We start from the raw sequence: 26,989 nt of genomic DNA on the forward strand, positions 1-26,989 counted from the left end.
ACATTTCTTCAACTTTAAAAGGTCTATTTTATTTTATATTTTATTTATTCATGAGAGACGCACAGAGAGAGGGAGAGAGGCAGAGACACAGGCAGAGGGAGAAGCAGGCTCCATCCAGGGAGCCTGGCATGGGACTCGATCCCAGGTCTTCGGAATCACGCCCTGGACTGAAGGTGGCGCTGAGCCACCTGGGCTGCTATAAAGGTCTATTTTAATTAAGCCCGATGAGTAGCAATGAATAAAAGTAGACCCTCAGGTGACACGAAGGGCAGATCTGTGTGCAGATCCCGGCTCTGCTCACAGGTGATGTGACCGGGGCTGAGTGAGTGAGTGAGTGAGTGAGTGAGGCCTCACTCCACAGCAGCTAAATGAGGATGAGAGCATCTGCCTCAGGAATCGCGCTGAAGTCCCCCCACAAACATACACACCAAGCGAAGTTTGCCACCACCTTGCGGGTAGGTCTGCACTGCCACCCCCAACAGCCTCACCAACACCCGTGCCGTCCCGGCCCAACCATGTGCACGCCCTCCTTTCTGCCTGGTGATGCAACATGAGCCCGTCCTCCCTCCTCAGAGCCTGACGTTCAGAAGGGTCATCCAAGACGACAGAGCATGCCCAGGGCCCGTGACAAAGCTGACCCAAAATGTACACTGGCTTCCCAACCCCCTGGTTAAGCTTCACCATAGTGAGTGGAAGAGCGTCTCGTTACCTGGAATCCTCTTCCTTCTGGTCTCCCATCCATCCATCCACTTCCCAAACTCAGTGTATTCATGTTCTCTGAAGCTTGGGCTGTCACTCTAAAGCAAACATGCATAACAAGTCCATCGTTAACATCCATGCCCGGGCCTGGGCTCCCAGCACATCGACTCCTGCCCCAAAAGGATGGGTGGGCCGTGCCACCCAGGACTCTATGGGACTCCTTGGTAGGCATGGAGGGGGGTGGCCTTCACACACAGGGAACCCATTCCGGATCGAGGGACGCCTCCTTATCTCTGCATCACCTCCAGAGAAGGCAATTCTGCTTGTCTGTGGGCCTCAGAACACAGAGTTAACTGCCAATGGCGATAGATAAAGGCCCCCCACGGTTCATTCTGCGGCCCCACAAAGGGTACAACCCCCCATTGCCGCCTACTGTACCCTGAAAGGAGCAAAGTCAGAGAGGACCGGCTTCCCAAGCAACCCACCAAAGACTGCTTCACAAGGAATCTGGCCAAAGAGTCAGGGGTAGGCTGGATGCTCGGGCCCAGCTGAACGCTCAAACCCCAGCCCCTGGAGCTGCTCTGCGCCCAGCGAGGGGCGGGGGTGGGAACAGGACAGGGGTAAGGCTCAGCTCAGCCCCTTAGCAGCCCCAAGACAAATAGCTGAGCCCCTACTGCTTCATCCCAAAGAACAGGGCTGCTGAGCACACCCCTTGCAGGGCTGCGATGAGGTTGAAATGACACCTGTGACAGCCCCAGGAACAGCGTAGACCCAGAAATCGCTCTGTGGGTAGTGGGTGGCCAAGCTAGGGGACATGTCCCTTTCACAACAACTCAGGTTCAAAAAGGATCTTGCGTCTCCCCAGCAGGTGCTGAGAAGGACAAAGTCACAGACACGCGGTGGTGGGGCCGGGCTGAGCCCCCGGGGAGCCGCTACGTGGGGCCCACAGCAGGTCCACACATGCTCGGGCTCACGCCTGACTTCTGTGCCTCGGCATCCTTAGGTGTCAAAGGCCGTGTTCCTTCTGAGGCCGCAGCACACGTTAAAATGCTTGGAGCCGTGCCTGGCACATGGTAAGTGCCCGATATCTGTTTGGCATCGTCACGTCAAAGTTGGTGCCATTCGAATCGTGTTACGATCCAAACACGTCTTTAAGATCAGTGAAGGATTTGGAAGCTGTGCCGTGAACCCAGTGAGAGAAGAGGGGCTGCACCCCGCCCCCCCCCCCCCCCCCCCCGCTTAAACCCTGCCGCTCGCTCTGCCCCAAGCTTCCTGGTGCTTAGTGTGGCTTCGGGGGCTTCAGGGTCAGTGGCAACTGGATGGACGTGGAAAGAAACACGCTACCGAACTGGAAACAGTGCTTCAAAGAACGGTGCTCGCCAAGGACAGCAAATCAGTGCTTAAGAAAGGAACCCCAAAGCCCAAGCCCAGGGATAAGCCCACACGTGTGCCGAGCCCCGCACACTCGGATGTTCGTGGCAGGTAAAGTTTAACCGACCTACATGTGCATCAACACGGGAAAGGGACCCGGTGTAATGGGGGCCAGAGGTGGCGGGCAGTGGGGGCCACCAGCTGTCCACCCCTCGGCACGGGCGGAGCACGCTCGGATCCAGGGAGACGTTCGCTGAGGGGGAAGTACTTGATGAGAACTCGTATGTAAATGACAAAACACACAGCAGCACTACGTCCCACCTCTGGAGATGGACATATTGATTTAACGGGATGAACTGTATTCGAAGAACAGGCCAACCTCACAGTGATGCTAATTCTGTAAAGGGAAGGAGTGGGTCGGCATTAAAGTTGGTGGTGACAGGGGCTTCAGCTTTATCCGAGATTTTCATTCAAAAAGGAGAATGTGCTTATACATAAAGACACAGCGTATCTGACGTGACTCGTAAGTGGGAATATACACACACGTGTGTGCGGATATGGATGGGTGCACAGAGAATATATTTATATATAGTCAAGTGTAATATGGGGAACAAGGCCCCATTCTTCGTCCCATCCACTTCCCATGCCCAGACAACTCATAGCAACCACACTTCACGATTTAACGTGAATCTTTTTGAACGCTTTGTTACGTATACACAACCTGCCCGAACCTCTCGCCACAGGTGCGTAGGGCGCTGGCTCGCTCTTTTTGCCAGTCACATAGCGTCCCCCATCTGGAAGCTCGTATCGTGGACTCTTTAACCAGTTCCCCTATCAATGGACATTTAGGCTGGGTTCTTTTCCCCCCTCTGGACAACACAAGAATGAATATTTTCTATATATCCTTGCCTGCGTGTGCAATTAATATAAATCTGCGGAACAGCTAGGTCAAGGTGTGCCTGCATTTAAATTTCCTTTAGGCAGACATATGGTAAAATGATAAGAGCTTTGACATCTATCGGCCGTGTGACCTGGAACAAGTAAATCAACATCTCTGTTCCTCATTTTATTGTCATTTTCTGCGGGGCGTAAGTTCATATATATGAGATGCCCTAACCATGCTTTAGAGTCTCCAGGCAGAGACCAACTGCAGTCACCCGCCACCCCCACCCCAGGTATGGGGTGTGAGCTCTGGGTGCACCCGTGCTTACCCGCCCACTCACAAGAATCGACACCCCACAGCTGCTGTAACAAGGTCGCAGGATTCCATCCCAGGCTCCACCTCCTCCCTCCATTTGTCAGTATTTTCTGGGAAATTTTTGTTCATTTTTTTTAGTAAGCGTGCCCTACACTTTTATAATTATATTATATATATATATATATATATATATATATAATTTACACATAGATTTATTTTTTATGATTTTCCAAACTTCCAAGCTGCATGCCAGTGTCCCCCCAGCACGGATTACAGATTACGAACTCACTATCGGACACAGGACAACGTACGAGGATCTCAGTCATTTCCCCATAAAGTGGTGCGGCCCCCCGCCCCCGCGTCAGGTGCCCGTCTGTCTCCGGGGCGTCTTAGCGTGAGCTGGAGCTGACCTCTACATGCTTCTGCCGTCCCACATGCTAACTCACTGGTACACGTTACAGGACCCCCGCCCCAGACACTCGGGGGGATTTTAATTAACACGGAGGCACAGACCGCTCTACACCAACAGCCCACGTTGCAGAGCGCCGATTTACCTTTATAAGGTTTTCCGCAGGAGCAAAAAAGTCATCTGTTGCAAATAAAACCTGGGGACATAAAGAAAGGTGAAGATGAAGTAACCGTGAATTAAAAACCATTTTGCTCCGTTCCCTCAGTGAAACAGTAGGAGACACAGTGCAAAGAGACGCGACGTGGCCGGGGGAGAGGAGCAGCAGGCAATGAGCCCAGGGCCCTCCTGACTGTCTGGACCTCACCGCCCGCCCCCTGCGTCCCTCCCCTCCCGCCCTCGCTCTTCACCCCCTGCCGTCCGGATGCGGAGGGGCTAACTCCCTACGCGTGGCGAGAAAACACACCAACGCACTCATTCGAGAATGGAGAACACTGGGCTCTGCGATCATCTCACGGTCTCACGTCTCATGCCGCCCCGCTGGGCCACCGCTGTGGTCTGGCCGACTCCCCGAAGGATGCCCCGCAGGAGGGCTGGCCGGTCATCCGTCAACCAGGGCCGCACATTCCCGAGAGTGAGGGGGTTGCCGCTGCTTCCACCAGGAAAACAGGCGTAAAACGGATTTTCGGGGCCAAACAGGCTGCTGTCACCCCTGCCTAACCCAGGACCCAGGGACGGCTCCAGGCGGGAGGGGAACCGCGCACTGGTGTTGGGTGTGGCTTGGTTACCATTCCATGCCCGCGTGTCTAAGACGTAAGCGAGGTTGTGTTGCTCTCGGGTGACCTTGGGCACATTGGGGAAGCTGCCCCAGGGCCTTGTCACGGACACCTGGTGTCAGCTCAACAACTTGACCCCTGACAGGTGCAGCGGCTTCACGGAGCCGACACCTAAACCTCGACTACGGATCTGTGAGGAGGCCTTATCCAGAGCATTTGGCCAAGGCTAACGCTGACCTCGGGAGCTGTCCGAGATCTTGGGGCCCCTGCCCCCGCCGTGGCCAGGCGACTCTCGGCGGCCAGAGGTTCAGCCGGACGGCAGCCTCGGGGGACGAGGCTCATCCGCCCCTGCCTTGGTGAGGCTGCTCCTCGTGGGTGGGTTCGAGCCCCCTAGCGGCCTCTAAATGATGACCATGGGAGCAGCCGCCTTGCCCGCCAACACCAGTGCCATCGCCCACCGGGGACCCAAGCTGGCAGGGGGCACCTAGCTTGCAGCCAGAAGGATGACTCTATGGAGAACAGACTCTTAGAAAAGGACACCTCAGGGCACCTGGGGGGCTCAGTCGGTGCAGCATCTGCCTTCGGCTCAGGTCACGATCCCGGAGTCCTGGGATCGAGCCCCCCATCAGGCTCCCTGCACATCGGGGAGTCTGCCTCTCCCTCTCCCTCTGCCTCCCCCTGCTCCTGCTCTCTCTCCCTCTCAAATCAATAAAATCATAAAGAAAAAGAAGAAAAGGAGAGGACACGTCACGTGGACCTGGACTTTCTTCCCTTCCTCTGCCCCTTGCCTGGAACAATAGTGTAACGAACCCATCACTGGTTTAGGGTATGTTGTGTAGAAGACATCATCCTGTGTGCTGTTGGCTTCTGAAATATTATTATTATTAGAAATTATAATTTCCACAGTGAACCTGTGTTAAATAAATTACTGGCAAAGATGATCTCGGTATCTGAGCATAATTTGCCTCCAGTGAGACCCCTGGTCTCTGACCCCAGCCCAGAACCTAAAAGGCAGCGAAGATCTTGCTGTGTTGAGCTGCTGGCTGTTTGAGAGGCAGAGGGTAGGGGAAATCCTGCTGTGTTGGGGTCGACCTGCCCCCTAAGCATGTGTCAGGGCAAAGCACGGGCGAGGGGACACCTAGGAGCCCCTCACCTGTCCAGGTCCTCATTGGCTCCCAGCAGAAACCCTCGCAGGGCGCACAGGGCCTCTCCGACCTCCCGAGGCTCAGGCTGCCCAACACCACCTGCCGACTTCCAGAAACACTAAACCAGGGGCGCGTGTGATGCTCCCTCCGCCCGCATCCCACCTGAGACGCCCCTCGCCCCTCTGCCCTGCCGGCCACCTCTCCCACCTGAGGACTTCTTTGAGCATCACTTACCTGGACGGCCTTTCCCAAGCCTGCCCGCCCCGTCCAGCTGCCCGCAGCTGGGGGGATGCGCCCCGCCAGCACCTGCCCCCGCCATGAGGACAGCCCGGGCCTCGGCTTCCACACCTGTCTCCCCGGTGGAGCGCAAGCGTCTTGAGGGCACCCCAGGCCCCCCCTGTCTGCCCCGGACACGGCGCCTGCGCGCTGCGAGCACTCGGGGCCCTCCCTTGGGGGCCAGCCCGCCCCTTGCACGGGGCCAACACGCCTTCCAGGTTATCCCCCCCCGGCGTGCGAGGCCCAGCGGTCTACCCTGCGAGAGACACGCAGGATAGAGGACTCTCCCTGCGGGCGCCAAGCATCAGTTCGGTCTAAGCCTGAGGCAGGGCTGCACTTCCAGCGCCGTCACCGGTTCTAACGGGTTCCCCGCAGGCCGTGTGCGGGGACGGGCTTCGTGGAGGAGGCCGCGCCAGCCTGCCGTTCCAGCCGGGCTCTCGGCGGGCGAGTGGGCCCTCAGCGTGGGGACGCCCCACGCACTCACCTGTCCTCCTACAGACTCAGATGCCATGTCGACCAGCTGCGTGAAGTCCAGGGACCTGGCCAGTTTTCCCTCCCTGGGAGAGTCAGCCATGCTTCCTGGCAACGAGAAAGGCAGCTGGGTGAGCCTCGCGTGGGGGCAGCAGAACCCGCGTGGGCTCCCAGCCCCGGGTCTGCGACGCTCAGATGTGGCCGCCAGGGGTCCCTGCAGGTGACTTTGCACAAACACAGTGACCCAGGAGGGAATTCGGGCATGGTTCCCCTCCAAGGTGTGTAAGAACAAAATACCACTAAATACGCAAATCCTGCTGCCTCAAATTGCCATTTTATTTTATTTTTTAAAGGGGGAAAAAAGGGACACCTGGGTGGCTCAGCAGTTGAGCATCTACCTTCAGCCCAGGGTGTGACCCTGGGTCCCAGGATGGAGTTCCCCATCGGGCTCCCTGCATGGAGCCTGCTTCTCTCTCTGCCTGTGTCTCTGCCTCTCTCTGTGTCTCTCATGAATAAATAAATAATTTTTAAAAGGGGAAAAATATTTTCATTTCCAAAGGAATAATTTGCTTTCAATAGTGTTTGGATCCACTCAAAAACACTTGCTGAGCAACCAGGTGGCAGCCCCGGCGAGCACCGGGGTATGTAGAACACATGCCCTGCCTCCTGGGGCTCCCCGATGGGGGAAACAGAGCCCCCAGATGCCCATGCGGAGCGAGGTTCTAGAGCCATCGAGACGGAGGCACACAGGTCGCTCGATCCAAGAGGATGCAGGACCCTTTGTCGTGTGACCAGTGGGGCTCACGTAACTTAATCCAACCCCGCGCCCCACACCCTTATTCTGAAATTGGGAAAGCAGATTTGGAGCAGGGCAGAGGCGTGGGGGGCGAGTCAGGGCCGGCGTGGAGGGCGAGTTGGGGCCGGCCTGGAGGTCATCTCACTCCTTAGCCAACGGAGGTCCCCTTGTTCCTACCTTACTTCCTATGTCTCACAGTGACAAGAGCAAACCACACAAAAACTAACATCACAAAAATAAATAAATAAATAAATAAATAAATAAATAAATAAATAAATAAATATAAAAAAGACTAAGATCTCACTAAGAATTATTCACAAAGGGAAAAACACAACGGTCAATGGGCACGAGAAGTCAACGCTCCCTTGAAAGGATGGGAATATAATTAATCACGAAATGACATTTTTCCTTATGACGCTTGTGTTACACATTTTAGAACAAACACCGCCCGCGACCTGCCCTGAGGAGCATGAGCTGGAACAGTTTCTGGGTGGTTAGGTATCGCTACAAAACAGCAGGCAGCTCCTTGCCTTTGTCATCTGCTTGTCCCTCCCTGAGCTCTTCACTCTGCGGGGTCCCCGTCTCTTCCACGTCCCCCCGTCCCCTCCGTACCTGCCCCCACTGGCCTCACACCGTCCCCCAGGCTCCTAACATCACCCACAAATACGTATCACCTTCCTGGATTTCCACCCACCACCTCAAATTGTCTCCCCGGGATGTGTGACCCGTCCCCGGGTCACCGCGCCGCCCACTGGACTCCAGCCCCACCCAGGTCCCCCCACCTCCCCCTCCAGGGTGCAGTCTTGGGGTCACGTCACCCACACGTCCTCGAATCCGATCTCTCAGAACATTACATCCACCCTGCAGCCAGACCCAGGACCCCAAAACGACATCACAGGTGGAACCGGCTTCAGAAGTGTCCGAGGAGCAGGGAAAGTGTGTAACTAGGCGGGCCGTGGCTCGATGGCTCCATCCCTGGGGAAGGGCACGTCATGGAGGCCCCGATAGCTTCGTCTGCTTTTGAACACATTGAAATCCATCACGTATCACACACGAGTAATGTGTGTCAGGGGCAGTGGGGCGGGCGGGAACCCCCATCTGTCCCTGGGCCTCCACACCCCCCAGTTGGTCTCACTGCCGCCGGCCGCCCTCGGCAACACACCAGCGCAGCCTCCTCAAGCTGGTCAGTCTGTTAAAACCCTGGTGCGTGTGCTTCCCCTTCCACGGAGTAAGAGCTCGTGTCCTTCCAAGGTCCACAGGGCCCCGCCACACGACGGCTCCCACCCCCGCTTGGTCCTGCCCTCATCGCTGGCACCTGCTGCTCCCTCTGCTGGGAGGCTCCTCCCCGGGCTTCTGTGGGGCGGCCCCTCAGCTCCGTGCAAGTCTGTGTGCTCCGAGATCACCTTCTCAGTAAGACCCACCCTGACACCCCCCCCCCACCTACAGCGACATTTCCACTCCCCCCAGCACCTCCCACACCCCGAGCCCGTAGCCGGAAGACATACTGTGTAATTTACTTCTTTATTATCTCAGCATCCGTCTTTCCCAGTTAGGTGTGTGCTCCGTGAGGACCATAATCTCCATTTGGGCCTCTGGTGTCTTCCTAGGACGTGGAACCTGGCTCGGCCCACATCAGAAGCTTAATAAATATCTGCTAAACAAATAAGTGAGCAGGGATCCCTGGGTGGCTCAGCGGTTTAGCGCCTGCCTTTGGCTCAGGGCCTGATCCTGGGGTCCCAGGATCGAGTCCCACGTTGGGCTTCTCGCAGGAAGCCTGCTTCTCCCTCTGCCTGTGTCTCTGCCTGTCTCTCATGAATAAATAAATAAAATCTTTAAAAATAAATAAATGAGTGAGCTAACAATGTTTTCTAACCCATTTTATGTTTTAAAATACTGATTCCCTAACTGGACTAAAATCTTCCTGAGGCTGAAAAGGTGCAGAAGAAATCCTCTAACATTGCATGAGTTTGCAGTACGTCGTGCACGGCTCGCATATGCTCTCTCTCCCCTCATCCTAGAACAACGCTGAGATTCTGGTTTCGTTGGCATCTTACGCATGAAGAAACGCGCCTTTGAGGGGTCACATAAATTGTGCAAACCTCACAGCTGGAGAGTGAGCCACCTTCCCAACGCAGCTACGCCCCGATGTGATTGCTATTTGAAAGTCCCCAGCACGGTGCCGGCACAGGTGGCTGTGGCAGGCTGCAGCGTAGGTCACTGGGGACCCGTGTGTGCCGGCCCGCAACGCTCAGGCACTGAGCCAGGCTCTGGCCTTACACCTGCTCCTCGGAGCTGACAGTGGGGGGCAGGACGCAGACGCAACCACCGCAGTGCTGCTGATGGAGGTGGCAGTGACGTCCTCGCAGGACGACGGGACCTCAGGGGGCTCAGGGGCTCCGCTAGGACCTGGACACTGAGCCGGGACTTGATGGGGGTGGATGGGGAGACAGGGTGGGGGACAGGGCGGGGGGCAGGCCGGCGACCGCAGGAGTCATGGAGCTGGAAGACGGCACCGGCCACCCGGGAAGCTGCTGGCCAGGCGTGGCTGGCTAATGCACGTAGTCACCTAACTGTGAGATGTAATTAGAATTACGTAAATCTAATGAAGCTAAGAATGCCGTTTTCCCTTGTCCTAGCCACATTTCGCGTGCTCAGTAGCCACGAGGCTTCCGTGGAGGGTAGCGGGCACGCACGCGGAAGCTTCCGTCACAGAAAGCCTTGCTGGCCCGGCCGGAGAGGCACAGGGCTCACACCTCGGGCATCTCGCGGGGCGCCAGCGCGACTCGCACGTGGCACCAGCCGGGCCATGAGGCCGATGCACGCCAGGCCCGGGCCCGCGCGGCGAGACTGAGACGAGGCTGAGACGAGGCGAGGTGGCCGTGCTCCCAGCTCGGGCTCGGGGGGCCCTCCAGCGGCCAGCACCCCAGGCTGAGCCCGCAGAGCTCGGGGCCAGCCCGGCAGGGACGGGGCCGTCACCGATGGGGGTCACTCCCCCTGACAGCAACGGCTTCGCGTCTGTCCCATGTCCCGGACAAAACCGCACAGCGCCAGGCCCGTCGTGGGCGCTCGACAAAGGCTCGTCGTGTTATTTAATTTTCTTAAATGATCACAAAGCATTGGATGTACCTGGTCATCCTTCGGAAAAGGCTCGGTTTTCGTGTGTCCAGGCAGTGGCAGCGAGCCCGGCAGGCACCGGGTCAGAGCGCCCCAACATCCTGCCAAAGTGCACAATCCAGAGCCCCTGGGAAAGGCCAGGTGTCATGGCAACGCGGGGGGCTGCTCACGGGGTCGTGTCACCCTGCCTCCCGGCCGCCCGGAGCCGGGGAAGGGGTGCTCTTTTCATCCTCGCTGCGTCTCCTCTTTTCCTTCCATGCGCCTCGGAGGACGTGCAGCGAGCGGCGCTGGACCGCAGGCTGCAGGGCACGGGCGAGGGAGCCGCACTTTTACACGTGTTTCCAAGGGCTCCGTCTCAACGCGCCAGGGTCCGAGCTTCAGGGTCTGAATCCCGACGCTCGATTTACACACTCACTCACTTCAGCGCTTCTTAAAAAGAACGATCTCGGGCAGCCCGGGGGGCTCAGCGGTTTAGTGCCGCCTTCGGCCCAAGGCCTGATCCTGGGGTCCCGGGACCGAGTCCCACGTCGGGCTCCCTGTGTGGAGCCTGCTTCTCTCTCTGCCTGTGTCCCTGTGTCTCTCATGAATAAATAAATAAAATCTTAAAAAGAAGAACGCTCCCTTCTGGGAATGACTGCTTCCATTTGGCAAATAAATAAATGAGCAGCGCCTCCTCTGAAAAACATCCGTCAGAGCAGCAGAGCGCTGTGTGGGCGAGGACCTGGCCTTCCCACTCCTGCTGCGGCAGCACCGGGGCCAGTACGCGGGGTGAGGCCACTCAGCCTGCCCCTCAGGCAGGAGGGACACGCTTTCCCCACACCCTTAACATGACTGTGTGCTCACAGAAGAGCTCCTGGGACCCAGGTGGAGGTGCTCGAGGCCCATGTCTCTTTCTCCAAAGGAAACCTAGCCCCCGGACGTGTCTGTTCTACTTAGCAGAAATGAATTCGGTGTGGGGCACAGATGTCTCCGTGGGCTCCTTCCTCAGCCTCCCCACGGCGCCTGCGCCCTGGCGTGTCCCCCCACCCCCAGCCTGTGAGCTCCCCCAGAGACGGGGCGCTGCACGGCTGCCCCCGAGTCGCAGTTACTTCAACCCTTCATCATTCCTGTTGCTAAAGCTCCATTAGTAGCTGTGCTCAAAATGTGTTTCACTGAAATAAAAGAAAAATAAACAGACCTTTGTAAAATATGTCAGAGGCCCCACAAGAGATAAACCTGCAAGGAGAGCAGCCCGGATGGCTCAGCGGTTTAGCGCCGCTTTCAGCCCAGGGCATGACCCTGGAGACCCGGGATCGAGTCCCACGTTGGGCTCCCTGCATGGAGCCTGCTTCTCCCTCTGCCTGTGTGTGTCTCATGAATAAATAAATAAAATGTTAAAAAAAAAAAAAAAAACCTGCAAGGAGCATGAGGCCCAATCTACAGTGTCCCAGGAGTAGCAGAGCAGGGGGTGGGTGCAGGTAACATTCAGCAACAATATTCCCCACTGCCGCACACGCCCTCCCCACTGCTGTACACAGGGGTCAGGGCTGTGAGTAGCACAGGCCATCAGTACTGGGCACCGGGCATGCAAAAGGTGGAACGCTGGCAGGGTGTGTTATGGTTGCGCTAAGATGGGAACCGCTTGCCACATGTGTACACAAGGTTAAATCCAATGATATATGAACCTCAGTATCTTGGTCACACTAGCCACATTGTATGTGCTCAGAAGCCAGGTGCGGCTGGTAGCTACTGCACCAAACGGCACAGAAGGAGAAGGGAGATTTCCATTGCCAGAGAAGGTTCTAGCCAATGGTGCACATTGTAGAACACCATTGTTTTATTTTTTTTTTAATTTTTATTTATTTATGATAGTCAGAGAGAGAGAGAGAGGCAGAGACACAGGATCGCGCCCTGGGCCAAAGGCAGGCGCCAAATTGCTGCGCCACCCAGGGATCCCCAAACACCATTGTTTTAAAATCCCTTTTTATTAATTTAGACACAATGTTCAATGTTCAGGAATGGTCTCAGAACTCTTTAGCAACCGCTCATCAATGCAGGAAAGTTCCAACAACAGGACAAAACCGTCTCTTTGGCTTCCTAATGCCTGACCCTGTAACCACGTGACATCACACTGCACCAGGCGGGGGGTGTGGGGGATTTGCGGACGTGATCCTAAGACAGGGAGGTAATCCTGGCTAATCCAGGTGGGTCTGATCTACGTGCATGACACGGTAAGAGCAGAGACCTTTCTCTGGCTGGAAGCAAAAGGACCACCAGCAGAAGGAAAGTCAGAAAGAATCAAAGGTTTGAGTCATGCTTCCAAACGAGAGAAAGCCCCTACACACCGTCAAGAAGGCCCAAGAGCAAGGACCACAGCGAAGAATGGCCCCCGCTGACACCAGCAGGGACCCGGGAACCACAGTCCTACAACCACGGAAGCAGATTCTCCTACCCCATCCCCCGAGCCTCCTAATAATCAGGCCCAGCTGGTGGATATTTTGACCACAGCCTGGTGAAGCCCAGAGCAGAGAAATCGGCTGAGCCCAGCTGGACTTCAGACCTGCAGACCCAAAGATCACAAATTTGTTCTAAGATACTGAGAAGGGCGGTGGGGGAAAGGGGTAACTGGGAGATGGGCATGAAGGAGCACATGTGATGGGATGAACACTGGGGTTTTTAAGATTTTATTTATTCATGAGAGACACAGAGAAAGGCAGAGACCCAGGCAGAGGGAGAAGCAGGCTCCACGCAGGGAGCCCGATGCGGGACTTGATCCCGGGTCTCCAGGATCACGCCCTGAGCCGAAGGCAGGCGCTAAATCACTGAGCCACCCAGGCATCCCGAGCACTGGGTGTTCTCTAATGCGGATGAATCAGTAAACTCTACCTCTGAAACTAATGATACACCATATGATCATTAATTGAATTTAAACTTTAAAAATGTTAAATTAAAAACATTTTTTAAAAAGATGCTGAGAATGTGTGACAACAGCACTAACACGAGCCCATATTTGCTTGTTCAGACTTAACTACTGAGACAAGCTACCATCACCGCAGGGGCCAGAGAGATATGCAGAGTTTTCAGCTTCTGGGAGAGACCATGAAGCCCATCAGATCCCTGAGGCCAGAGGCTGTGGCCATTTTAAGGGACACACAGAGGTGCACCCAGGACGCCAGCTGGAGCCCCTGGGGACCCAGGCTGATCTGTCCGTCTGGGAGCCCCCAGCCCCTAACCCTGCAAATGCCCAGCTGACGGCTTGCAGGCTGCCCTGGGCTCCCAGCTAGTCGAGCCCAGGCAGCAGCCCCACCGGTCGGCTTTAATTTGAGTACCCCAGCTTGCGGCTCGTCTGCCACGCTGGCACCTCCACCAAAGCTCTGGGTCTGGCTACAGTTGGGTTCCTGCCACACATTCCATAAAATAAGTGTAACCATGTGAGACGGGCATGCAGAAGACAAGGGATGTCTTTAAGCCCCAACCCCGCATCTTCACACCTGTTCTCATGCCTTCCTCACGCCAGCCGGAGAGTCCTCTGTGATCATACCTGTCGCAGAGAAGCCCAGAGAGGCGGGGAGCTTGCCCAGCGTCATGCAGTAATGAAAGGGGAAGGGATGCATTTCCAACGAGCCTTGGGGTAGAGCCACAGCCCCACCTCTATATGGACTATGAGGAAGACAGCAAAGTCTTCACTGTTTCCCTAGGAGCTGCATAACTTACTATGTGTGTTCTCCAAACAGTCTCGAAGAGCATTATATGAACAGTCCCTCTGCCCCAGGATAAAAATATGAGACAGAAAATCGAGCTACTGTACAATCCAGCTCTCTTACTACCGGGCATCACCCACACAATAGAGAAACATTCACCCAAAGGGACACCGCACCAGGGTGCTTCCAGCGGCCTTGTCCACGACAGCCACGACAGGGAAGCAGCCCACGTGTCCATCGACCGAAGAAGGGATAAGAGGATGTGGTGTGTGTACACAGTGGAGTATTACTCAGCCGTAAAGAAGGATGAAGTCTTGCCGTGTCCAACAACATGGATAAACCTAAAGATCATGATGGTGAGTGAAACAAGTCGGTCGGAGAACGACAAACACCATATGACCTCACTCATATGCAGAATTTAAGAAGCAAAACAAACGAGCAAAGGGAAAAAGAGAGAGAGAGAGAGAGAGAGAGAGAGAGAGACAAAATGAGAAACAGACTGTTACCTACAGAGAACACACGGAAGTCACCAGAGGGGAGGGGCCTGGGAGGGGAGGAGGAAACAGGTGATGGGGATGCAGGAGGCACCTGTTGTGAGGAGCAGCAGGTGACATACAGAGGCACGGAACCACGATACTCTACACCTGAAACTAATAACAACACCGTATGTTAACTTTACTAGAATAAAAATTTTAAAATAAACAATTTCTTTAAATGTGCCAAAGAAAAGAGGGGACCCCTCACGTGCGGGTTCCAGAACACAGCGCAGGCCTGACCACACACCGGCCCCGGCCGCTGCGGAAAGGACCGGGTGGTCTGCATCGGGGAAGTTTCTCTCCTGAGCCACGAACCCCGAGAGTGTCCCCGACGGCCGGGGCTGCACGGCACCTTCGGGGGCTCCGGGGAAGTTCATCTCCCCTGCAGTCTAATGTGTCGCGCTGTTTCCATCCGCAGGAGGGAAAGCCGAGGTGTCTGCGGAAGGGGGGGCACCCGCCAGCCCCAACCTCCGCTCCCCCAGAGGCCACCTCTGCGCCCACACTGCCCAAGGTGACTGCTTCCAAGTCTGTGTGTTTCAATGACTTCTTAAATAATCCCTCGCAGAGGAGCAAGATCCCCTCTGAAAGGGGCGGACCGTGAATGCACCCCAGCTTTTATTTAATTTTTTTAATTTTTTTATTGGAGTTCAAATTGCCGACATACAGAATAACACCCAGTGCTCATCCCATCAAGTGCCCTCCTCAGTGTCTGTCACCCAGTCACCCCCACCCCCGCCCACCTCCCTTTCCACCACCCCTTGTTCATCTCCCAGAGTTAGCAGTCTCTCACGGTCTGTCTCCCTCTCTGATATTTTCACTCATTTTCTCTCCTTTCCCTTTATTCCCTTTCACTATTTTTTATATTCCCCAAATGAATGAGAACATATAATGTTTGTCCTTCTCCGATTGACTTATTTCACTCAGCATCATACCCTCCAGGTCCCTCCACGTCGAAGCACATGGTGTGTATTTGTCGTTTCTGATGGCTGAGGAATATTCCACTGTATACAGAGACCACAGCTTCTCTATCCATCATCTGTTGATGGACACTGAGGCTCCTTCCAGTTTGGCTATTGTGGACATTGCTGCTATGAACATCGGGGTGCAGGTGTCCTGGCGTTTCATTGCATCTGCATCTTTGGGGTAAATCCCCAACAGTGCAATTGCTGGGTCGTAGGGCAGGTCTATTTTTAACTCTTTGAGGAACCTCCACACAGTTTTCCAGAGTGGCTGCACCAGTTCACATTCCCACCAACAGTGCAGGAGGGTTCCCCTTTCTCCGCATCCTCTCCAACATTTGTTGTTTTCTGTCTTGCTAATTTTCCCCATTCTCACTGGTGTGAGGTGGGATCTCGTTGTGGTTTTGATTTGTGTTTCCCTGATGGCAAGTGATGCGGAGCATTTTCTCATGTGCATGTTGGCCATGTCTGTGTCTTCCTCTGTGAGATTTCTGTTCATGTCTTTTGCCCATTTCATGATTGGATTGTTTGTTTCTTTGCTGTTGAGTTTAATAAGTTCTTTATAGATCTTGGATACTGGCCCTTTATCTGGTACGTCATTTGCAAATATCTTCTCCCATCCTGTAGGTTGTCTTGTAGTTTTGTTGACTGTACACTTTGCTGTGCAAAAGCTTCTTATCTTGATGAAGTCCCAATAGTTCATTTTTGCTTTTGTTTCTCTTGCCTTCATGGATGTATCTTGCAAGAAGTTGCTGTGGCCAAGTTCAAAAAGGGTGTTGCCTGTGTTCTCTAGGATTTTGATGGAATCTTGTCTCCCATTTAGATCTTTCATCCACTTTTTATCTTTGTGTCTGTTGTAAGAGAGTGGTCTAGTTTCATTCTTCTGCATGTGGATGTCCAGTTTTCCCAGCACCATTTATTGAAGAGACTGTCTTTTTTCCAGTGGATAATCTTTCCTGCTTTGTCGAATATTAGTTGACCATAATGTTGAGGGTCCACTTCTGAATAGAAAACCTGAACAGGCCGATAACCAGGGAGGAAATTGAAGCAGTCATCAAAAACCTCCCAAGACACAAAAGTCCAGGGCCAGATGGCTTCCCTGGGGAATTCTATCAAACGTTTAAAGAAGAAACCATACTTATTCTACTAAAGCTGTTTGGAAAGATAGAAAGAGATGGAGTACTTCCAAACTCGTTCTATGAGGCCAGCATCACCTTAATTCCAAAACCAAAGACCCACCAAAAAGGAGAATTATAGACCAATATCCCTGATGAACACAGATGCAAAAATTCTCAACAAGATACTAGCCAACAGGATCCAACAGTACATTAAGAAGATAATTCACCATGACCAAGTGGGATTTACCCCTGGGATGCAAGGCTGGTTCAACACTAGTAAAACAATCAATGTGATTCATCATATCAACAAGAGAAAATACAAGAACCATGTGATCCTCTCAATAGATGCAGAGAAAGCATTTGACAAAATACAGCATCCATTCCTGATCAAAACTCTTCAGAGTGTAGGGATAGAGGGAACATTCCTCAGCATCTTAAAAGCCATCTACGAAAAGCCCACAGCAAATATCATTCTCAATGGGGAAGCACTGGGAGCCTTTCCCCTAAGATCAGGAACAAGACAGGGATGTCCACTCTCACCACTGCTATTCAACATAGTACTGGAAGTCCGAGCCTCAGCAATCAGACAACAAAAAGGCATTAAAGGCATTCAGATTGGCAAAGAAGAAGTCAAACTCTCCCTCTTCGCCGATGACATGATACTCTACCTAGAAAACCCAAAAGCCTCCACCCCAAGATTGCTACAACTCATACAGCAATTCGGCAGTGTGGCAGGATACAAAATCAATGCCCAGAAATCAGTGGCATTTCTAGACACTAACAATGAGACTGAAGAAAGAGAAATTAAGGAGTCAATCCCATTGACAATTGCACCCAGAAGCATCAGATACCTAGGAATAAACCTAACTAAAGAGGGAAAGAATCTATACCCTAAAAACTATAGAACACTTCTGAAAGAAATGGAGGAAGACACAAAGAGATGGAAAAATATTCCATGCTCATGGATTGGCAGAATTAATATTGTGAAAATGTCAATGTTACCCAGGGCAATGTACACGTTTAATGCAATCCCTATCAAAATACCATGGACTTTCTTCAGAGAGTTAGAACAAATTATTTTACGATTTGTGTGGAATCAGAAAAGACCCCAAATAGCCAGGGGAATTTTAAAAAAGAAAACCATATCTGGGGGCATCACAATGCCAGATTTCAGGTTGTGCTACAAAGCTGTGGTCATCAAGACAGGTGGTCCTGGCACAAAAACAGGCGCCCCAGCTTTTAATGCAAATCACAGCAAGTCATCGGCAGCGAGGAGGATGGTTACCCCGGTGAGAAGAGCCAGTCATTCTCTTTCTGATGGAAAAAGGATAATCTGGAGATTTTATACACTCAAGTGCTCTTGCTCTTTATTTTACCCTTTGGGATTTGCCTTAAAATGAGAAAAGAGGCGAGGCGAGCACGGAGCTACAGGAGGGTCTTCTCGGACCAGTGGGCCGGGCTCTGCCCACAGGAGTCACCGCGGGGGGAGCACACCCTCGGTGACCCTCGGTGACCCGCTGTCACCGTCAGTGACTCCTGGTGAAGCCTTGGGCCAGAAGTCTGAGGTTTCCGTGAGATAAGAGAAATCTATCCACGTTCGAACAGATCCAGAGGGAGCGTAAGCAGCAATGGGTGAAGGCCTGGCTGGCTCTGCTTTCAGACACAAGGTGACGTCCCCTCCAGGCCTCACTCACTGGCATCTTGGTAAAGACCAAAGTCACAGGACTTACAGAGTGGCGGGACGGGAAGCGGAGTGGGGAGGGCAGGAACCCAGCCCTTACCTCTCAACACTGTCAGAAGCTCATTGCGTCCTGTTCCTTTGGCCAGGACAGCGTTAAAACAGGGAGTTAAGTATAAACAGCACCCCAACCTCGCCCAGGAAGCCGAAGTTCAGTGTTTAGGACTGGATTTCCTGCTCCCCACAAGCCAGCCAAGGTGCCATGGTGCTCGCGTGCCAGCCAGGAGAGAATTTATAGGAGCCTCACCTAGCAAGACAGAACTTTCCGGGGATTGGCCGCGCCTCTGTGATGTCACAAGGGCTGCAGGGAGAGGGGGCTCCGAGGTGGAGCAGAGAAGCCGACGGAGTCTCGGCGAGAGCCTTGTAGGAGGCCCACGGCTGGTTCCTCCCTGGAAGGCCCGCCGCCACCACCCCTACCTGCCCGCCTGGCCCTGAAACGCCCACCTCACCTCCAGCCTTCACGCCCACTCTTGTGTCTAGGAGCCTTCAGCAAACACGTTTATTCTACTCGCCCAGCAACGGTTCTGGAGAAGATAGCCTTCGGGGGGCTCGATAAAGGGGAGGGACCCTCAGCCCCAGGAAGACACAGATGCACCTGGAGTTTTCACACAATTTAAAGGACTCCGCGGACCCTGAGGAAACCCATGATGAGAGGTGCCGCTCCTCGTGGCGTGCAGCAGCGCAGGTGGCTGCCCTCGGAGCCTGTGGTCTAGACGATGAGGCAGGAACAGCACGTGGCCCCGACGTGCATGGTGCATAGCTGACTGCGTGGTCACACCACCCTGCAGAGCGGTCGTGTCCTGGTCCACAGATGGACAAACACAGGCTCAGGAAGGAGGAGATTTATCCAAGGCCACCAGAGTCCTGAGCGGCTGACTGGGAGCCGGAGCTCCGAGCGGCCAGGCGGCCCCTGGCACGTTGCCTCGGAGGCGTGGGGCCGGGAGTGCATCACCGTCCTTGGTGTCTTCACCAGGCTTGGCCCCTCCTCCCCGCCTGCCCCCAGCTCTCTCCCCGATGAAACCAAACCAGTTGGGAAAGCACGCCACCTCCAGGAACCTCCCTCTGGCCGGTCCCCACACCCTCAGGTCGTGCTGGCACGTCTGTCCACCCTTCCAGAGGGAGATCTTACAGACACAAGCCACAGCCTGTGGCTCTGCACGGAGCAGGTGGTGTTTTATTACATTAACAGAGGTGACCCTGTGACCCCTTCCCGCTGTCCCCTTCACCCACGACCCCAGTCTAGGCCCCCTGCACAGAGAACAGCCAAGAGGGATGCCGGGGGCTGGCATGGCATGACAAGCTGCCCGGCCCGCTGTCCGCACCCGGAGCCCCCTCCCCGAGTCTGATGAGCCTCCGAGCCACCGCAGAACCTGCTGAGGTGCGGGTGCCCGCCGCGGCTCTCAGAGGCGCCGGGAGTCTGCACCCCCACGCGCGGCAAGGCGGTGCTGGGAGGGGGTCCAGGACCACATCTGGAGAGCAAGCTTCTGCGAGCCGCACTGTCCAGCTGCTAGCTACTTAAAATCACATCTAAAATGTAAGTTCGGGGATCCCTGGGTGGCGCAGCGGTTTAGCGCTTGCCTTTGGCCCAGGGCGCGATCCTGGAGACCCGGGATCGAATCCCACATCGGGCTCCCGGTGCATGGAGCCTGCTTCTCCCTCTGCCTATGTCTCTGCCTCTCTCTCTCTGTGTGTGACTATCATAAATAAATAAAAATTAAAAAAAAAATGTAAGTTCATGTAAGAAAAGTAAACGAAATTTAAAATCGATGTCCTCGGTCTTACTTTCCAAACGTCACGCGCTCGAGGGCCGCGTGCGGCAGCCCCACGCACAGCTCCTGGGCGGCTCCGGTGAGGGATGAGGGCCTTGGGCAGCAGCCTGGGCCGGAGGTGAGCCCGTCGGGGCCACGGGAGAGCCGACAGCAGGCGCTTTACCCGGAGCCTGGGGTCGAGAGCCGCCTGCTGGCACCTTGACTGCGGCCCCAGGGGGCGCGGGGCCAGAAGCGTGCAGCCGGCTCAGCTGCTCCCACGTTCCTGGGCCCGGAAACTGTGCAAGATGAGGCACAAGAGCTGCTGAACCATCACAGAGCGATGGATGGCCGAGCCCGCCCCGGAAGCCCACGCAGTGGCAGGTGAGGAAGGCTTAGGATTCGGGTGACTGGCCTGGAGACAGCGGGGACCAGAGACGCAGCATCCTGCAGCCACGCTTGCCCTGCCTCGGGGGCTGCCTCTGCGCCGTCTGTGCCAGGGGGTGAGAGGGGGCACGTAAGGAGCCTCTCGGGGCCACCGGGGCTGGGCGCAGCACCCCAGCCTGTGACCCACCCCCTCGTGCCCCAAGCTGCCCCAGGCCCTGAAGAGACTTGTGAGCAGGACCTACCCCGGCCCATGGCCCACGGCGCCTGCCGAGCCGTCAGGGCAAGCGACAAAGGAACAGATGGGCCTGCAGCTTGCTGGTCCCCTCGTGGGGTTTCCCTTCCATTTAACACGTGCCAAACCCCACGCAGACCACCCTCTTGCACCGTCCTCTCAGGAGGGACCTCTGTACTCATGTTTGGCCACATGGGGCCTTTTCGTGTAGGTGGCACATTGCAAATGTGTCCACAGTCCTCCGCACCCCTTTGCAGCCTCTCCCATCAGGCGCTGGCGTCATTCCCGGGCCCCTTGACCCTGGGTTCACCTTTCCGCAAGGCCCCAGGGGGGCTCTCCAGTCTTCCCAAAATTCCTGTGACCTCCCAAAAACCTTTCAACGAATCCCCTCTCTGCTTAAATTAGGCAGACTCGGATTTCCCGCCTACAGCTAAGAAACACCTCCCTCTCTGGGTTCGGATCCGCTGGATCACAGTGGGTTGTGCCCGGTGACCGCCCCTCGGTCCTCACCTGCCACCCACTCCCCCACGGAAGCGAGGTGGGTGCGTGGTCCAAACGGTCCCCGGAGGGAGCCGGCCGGCGTGGGCCGACAGCGAGGGCCTTCGTGCGAGTTGGAGTGAGGCAGGAACACGAGACGGTGCTGCCCCGGGGAGAAGACCCCTGCCGGGAACCCGAGCCTGCCCCGCGGGAACACCCCGCGTCATCCTCCCCGCGGCCTGGACCAAGCTTGGTGCTCGCGCTGGGGGGACGCTGAGACCAGAGATCCATCGCTTCCCCTTCCCAGAGCTTATCGTCCTCCCACGCTCCGAACCCCGATTCTTCTCCTGACTCGGTGGCTGGAGGTGGCCGCCACCGCGCTGGGGACACTCGCGCCGGGGAGGCGGAACCACACGGCTGAGGGTTTTCTGAAGGGCACGGCGCCCGGGGTGTGGGGGCCACAGCCCGTCCCTTCCCTCCCCACCTGCCTGCTGCCCCTATTCTGCAGAATCTCCCCCCCGCCTCTAGCTGTGCCCCCTCCCCTGCCCCCACGCACACGGATGCACATGCATGAGCACACACTCACATATGCACACACACTCACGCGTGCACACATGCACTCATGCATCCACACACACAGTCATACATCCACATGCACTTGCATATGCACACACATGCACTCATGCATGCACACACGCACTCATAAATACACTCACACATGCACACACTCACACATGCACATGCGTACTCATACATATGCGCAGACGCACCCCCACATGCACTCATACATCCACACACTCACTTGCATATGCACACATGTGCATTCATACATCTGCACACGCACACTCACAAGTGTGCACACACACTCACATATGCACTCATACATCCACACACTCATTTGCATATGCACATGCACTCACACGTGCACTCACATATGCACACATGCATTTACACACACACACATGCACTCACGCATGCACATGGACGCACACACACACATCATCCAAAACAGTTCCCTGGAGCATCTGTGTCTTCCCCACTCCCTGCAGGTCTGGCTGCGGACACGTCCTCCTGCCGCCGCTGGATGGCAGTGTAGACCCGCGGATCCGAGGCCTGGCCCGCAGCTGGGGCTGTGCTCCTCCACCTGGGCCCCTGCTTCCTGGAGAGCTCCGAACAAAACAAGTGCACCCGCTCTTTGGCCACGGGTCAGTGCGGCACCTCCGGACCCCAGGCTCTGGCCTCAACCAGGCCGTCCCCCCTCCTCTGCGGATCAGACGCTGCAAGCTGCAATCAGGCTCCTTCTGAGAAGTTGGGGAATAAATTCGGGACCGTGGTCTGACCTCACGCCCGGTTGTTGGCATCCTATCAGGTTCGCTCTGACAGGGTCCTCGTCCTGGGGGGGCAAGGGGCACCAGGGGGCAGCCACAAGGCCGTGTGTCCCCTCGGAGGTCAGCCAAGTGCAGGACGCGGCAGGAGGGGCTGGACCCGCTGAGCTCCCTCCAATTTCTCCAGAGTCGGAGGTGACACAAGGGCACAGACGTGTCACCCTCCATCCCCCTCACCTCCAAGTGAGAGAGAGGAAGCCTCGAGGGGGGTCCGGGGCTCCCCCAGGATGGCGCACAAGCCAGGAGAGGAGCCCCGGGGGAGGCGGGTGCACGCCTCCGACCCGCCCTCTGACGGAGAGCAGGGCCTCTGTGCGGGGTGCAGGAAAGGCACCGCGGGGCAGAGGCTTCGGGGACCCCGTCCGTGCCCTGCCCCAGCACAGCTGCGAGCCCCCACCCACTGGATGGGCCCCGGGGAGGCGTCCCTTCGGAGAGAGGCGGGCACTGGGCGGTAGGTGGGGAGCGCCAGGCTGGGGGCATGCTGGACGGTGACTGGTGCCCGGTGCCCTGGAGGCTAAGCGGACCTGCCCTTGCTTCCAGCGGGAGACACACCACTGTCGTCCGCGGCGGTCGGCCACACTTTGAGGTCGGACATCCTCAAAGACGTGGTCCAGACCATCGGGCGGCCGGGGCCTCACTCGTAGGACAAGGAGCATGAGCGGCCCCTGAGGAGCTGCCCCCACGACCCCAGCTGGGCTGCCTCTGCGTGTGCCTGCGTGTGGTGGTGTCTGGAACCTGAAGAAGCATGTTTTTCACTAGGGAATGTGATGCACGAAAAGGTTCTGGAGGGGCCTCCCGGTGTCCGCATCCTGTGGTGTCCCCGCCCTGAGCTCCCAGGACCTGGTGGCTCCGCCCGTGCACACAACACCCCTGCGATGGGACGGGGCGTCGGGAGCTGCCCCGGGGCAGGCCCCCGTGACCCCGAGCCCGACCCTACCCACGACCACTGCGGCTCGCCACGTGCAGAAGGGGGTCCAGCTGAGCCCCGGGAAAGTCCTGCCCCCCGGGGACCCCGACCCCCTGAATGAGGTCATCACAAGGCAGGTGGGGTTGCCATCACAGGGGCGGACAGCGCCTCCGGGGACACCCATGCCCGCGTGTCCCGTGGGGAACTCGGGTTTCCCTCCCCCGAGCCGCGCTTGCTGTGAGCGGAACTGTCCCTACGTAGCCAACGGTGAAGGGGACATACACATGAAGGTGATTCATAGAGAAGTCAGCCAGGGTGACACGGGTCCCTCTGCAGGCAGAAATCTAAAGGAAGACCATCCCGTAAACCCCACTGCCATTGTCTGGATGAACTCCTGTCATCTTTCAAGCTTTTATTTTATAGTTTGGACAAAGGCGAGAGCGATTCTGAGTAATAATTCCATAATGAGCATGTGGCCACCATACGGGTGACAAGACCTCACGTCTTCACCAATAACGCCCGGCAATGTCGCCTGTCCTCCCGACGGCGGGCCGCGGGCACCAGGGGCCCCGTGCAGGAGGCGGGGGGGCAGGGGCGGGGGGACAGGGCCAGGGGGCGGCCACCCGGGAGGCGGCCCGCTACACGTGCTCCTTGTCGAACTCGCACAGGAAGTGCATGGTGACATGGCAGGCCACGTCGTTCCAGCCGCCCGAGGCCACCATCTCCACGCAGTCCTCCTCGTCGTAGGCGTTGTTGGGCTCGCCGCTGCGCCACTTGTTGAAGGTCTGCATGGGGGAGCGGTCCGAGTACACGAACGTGCCCTCCCTGTCCAGGTCGTTGATGCCGATGAAGACGCGGGCCAGGCCGGCCTGCGCGATGTAGGCGGCCATCAGGCCGTTGGCGGCCTCGTCCTTGGGCATGCCCAGCGTGCCCCCGCGGCCCTGGCAGGACAGCTGCGCGTCCACGTACCTCTTCTCCTCCTTCACCAGCAGGTAGATCTTACTGTCCGTCTCGCGCACGCCGGCCACAGCTGCGGGGGGGGGCAGTGCTGGAAAGTGAGCACTCGCGTTTCCGTAAGCACACTCGGTGCGCGGCACACGCGCCAGACACACGGACCGCGGTCTCGGGGTGGGGAGGGGGCGGGGAGACGCAGGGAACGTACCATTTTTTATGAACTTCAGCTCGGTGGTCAGCTGGGTGACCTGGTTATCCATCTCCCCGATGGCCTTCCTCAGCTGGCTGCACTCGCACGGGATGCCTGCGGGGACACGGCCCTGGCGTTAGCGGGTGACCGCCCCCCCCGCCCCCCACCCAGGCAGAAAGCTTATTGGGCAAGTGGAACCTGCGGGCCCTCTGGGCTGCAGATCCCAGGCTCCACCCTGAGGGCGAGGACGAGCCGTGGAGCCACTTCAGGGCAGCGCGGTTCCGAAATAGGGCTCTGGTTGGGGGAAGGAAGAGGGGACGTGCAGGGGGACAGGCTGGAGGGTGGCGCCGGGGCCGTGACCCTGCAGCCACAGAGAAGCGGGACCCTCCGAGGACGGTGGGGGCCCCAGGGCCTGAGGGCTCATCACACGGCACTGCCGGCCGTGCCAGCTCAGGTCAGGGTGCTGGCCCTTCGGGGGGCCCCAAGCCACCTCCCGTGAGGAGCACTGCTCGTAAGGGCCTCCTCACACCCCCGTCCCCATCCCCACCGCAGCAGGGGACTTGGCCACCACCAGCCTGTCGCCTCCCCCAGGACCAAGCTGGGCAGCCCCTGGAGAGCCCGCGTGCAGGACCCTCCTCTCCCCGCAGAGCCCCTGGCGCAGGGTCCAGCCGCACTTCCGGCCTGACCACCCCCCTTGGACGACGGGGCCCGCCTTCCAGAGTCTCAGCCCCTGTCCGTCACCCGGCGTCCAGGTCGCCCTCGCTTCCCACGCCCAGATCCGGTTCCCACTCGGCGTCCCAAACCACACTCGGGCCCGGGGCTGGTGCTGCAGCAGGAGTTCGTCGGAGACCCGGGCCGTCCGCGCTCCCCCCCAGTGGCCAGGCTTTCGGGGTTGGGCTCTGCAGCGACAAGTGCTGGGCTGGTCCCCCGTGTCCCCGAGCCTCCTGGATGGCTCCACAGGCCTCCTGGCCTCCTCCCCGCGGGACCGGCCATGTCCAGAGGCGGCCACAGAGGTGCTGTGCCCGGCCCGGGACGGCTCTGCCGGGTGGACGCCCACCAGCCTTCCTCCTCCCTCAGCAGCGCCGTCCGAGCCCTTCAGACTTTACTCAGAAACCTCTTTTCCCCCATTTCCAAGCTCCAAGCTTTCTCAAGGCCTATTCTCTGAATATCACAATCGGGATGAATGACAGCAAGTGGAGACACCGTATGAGAGAGAGAGAGAGAGAGAGAGAAAGAAAGATAGGCTGACTCAGCAAGTGGACGCCTGAACGTCTCGCAGACACAGGGTCTGGGGGGGGGGGTCAGGACCAGCCCCTGGGAGGCCTGTTAGGCTCCAGGGCTCCCCACCCCCAGGCCTGACGGCAAGCCCCGAGCGAGGGGCTGGTGGCAGGGACGGAAAACACAGGACAGCTGTGCCGATGGAGGACGGCACGGACGGCGGGGACCAGTGTGGGACGAGGCAGGACAATGGGCAGCAGGGGACAGAGCGGGACGGTGGTCGGCGGGGGACCTGCCAGCCGGGCACGGAGGGTGACCCACACATGGGGCCGCGGGGCATGGCAGGCACGCACCAGGCAGGGGCCGGGCAGGGCCGGGCTGGGGGCCAGCAGGGTGGGGGAGGCGCGGGGGAGCAGAGGCAGCAGAAGCCCACGGGGAGGGGGCCCCTAAGCCCAGACCGCTGCGGTCTTAGTCCGTGATTCGCACCGACTTCTCCAGCGTGATTTCCCCCACGTCTTGGTTACTCGAAATAATGCGCCATGAACCCGGGGGCGCAGACGCTGTTGGAGTCACAGCTGTTTCCCTTGGATATATTCCCGGGAGCGGGGTCGCTGGGTCACATGTAGCTGCATTCTCAACTTGTTGGGGACCCTCCACACTGTCCCCAGAGTGCTGCGCCAGCTTGCCCTCCCTCCAGCAGGGCACGAGGGCTCCCCTTCCCCGCCTCCTCGCCGACACCTGTCCTTTGATAACGGCCAATCCACCAGGTGTGATGTGACCTCTCACTGTGACACCGATTTGCATCCCCCTGATGGACTAGACGTGTTCAGCGTCCTGTCAGGCACCTGTTGGCCTTTCGTACATCTTCCTTAGAAAAATGTCTATTCGGGTACTTTGCCCATGTTTTATTTTTTTATTTTTGTTTTTAGGATTTCATTTATTTATTCGTGAAAGACACAGAGAGAGAGGCAGAGACACAGGCAGAGGGAGAAGCAGGCTCCATACGGGGAGCCCGATGCGGGACTCGATCCCGGGACCCTAGGGTCACACCCTGAGCCCAAGGCAGACAGACGCTCAATGGCTGAGTCCCCCAGGTGTCCCTGCTCATGTTTTAATTAGGTTGTTTGGCTATTGAATTGCATGAGCTCTTTATATGTTTTGGATCTTCACCCCTTAACAAACGTGCAGTTTGTGAATCTTTTTTCACTTTCTTG

The 26,989-nt window shown here is 57.0% G+C and overlaps 2 protein-coding genes across 12 annotated transcripts in view; both read right to left on the reverse strand.

The window, feature by feature from the left end:
• Nucleotides 1–18,534, reverse strand: part of ALLC (allantoicase) — a 29,431-nt gene extending 10,897 nt beyond the window's left edge. The window contains exons 1-4 of the mRNA XM_072771223.1: nt 18,327–18,534; nt 6,356–6,450; nt 3,823–3,873; nt 710–797 (exon numbers count right to left, since the gene is read on the reverse strand). Of these exons, the coding sequence (XP_072627324.1) occupies nt 710–797; nt 3,823–3,873; nt 6,356–6,445 (229 nt within the window). The 5' untranslated portion in view covers nt 6,446–6,450; nt 18,327–18,534. The remainder of the gene's footprint in view (nt 1–709; nt 798–3,822; nt 3,874–6,355; nt 6,451–18,326) is intronic.
• Nucleotides 18,535–23,810: 5,276 nt separating this feature from the next.
• COLEC11 (collectin subfamily member 11) overlaps nt 23,811–26,989 on the reverse strand; it is a 33,080-nt gene continuing 29,901 nt past the window's right edge. For 6 of the 11 annotated variants that reach the window (XM_072771234.1, XM_072771230.1, XM_072771226.1 and 3 more), the window contains 2 exons: nt 24,576–24,671; nt 23,811–24,443 (listed from right to left, as the gene is read on the reverse strand). In XM_072771234.1, coding sequence (XP_072627335.1) covers nt 24,052–24,443; nt 24,576–24,671 — 488 coding nt within the window. In that variant the 3' untranslated portion in view covers nt 23,811–24,051. Of the gene's footprint in view, nt 24,462–24,575; nt 24,672–26,989 lie in introns of all 11 variants that reach the window. The other 5 variants (XM_072771232.1, XM_072771228.1, XM_072771225.1 and 2 more) reach the window with 1 other exon arrangement.

This window comes from Canis lupus, chromosome 12 (assembly GCF_048164855.1).
Source record: "Canis lupus baileyi chromosome 12, mCanLup2.hap1, whole genome shotgun sequence".
In the NCBI taxonomy this organism is placed as follows: domain Eukaryota; kingdom Metazoa; phylum Chordata; class Mammalia; order Carnivora; family Canidae; genus Canis; species Canis lupus.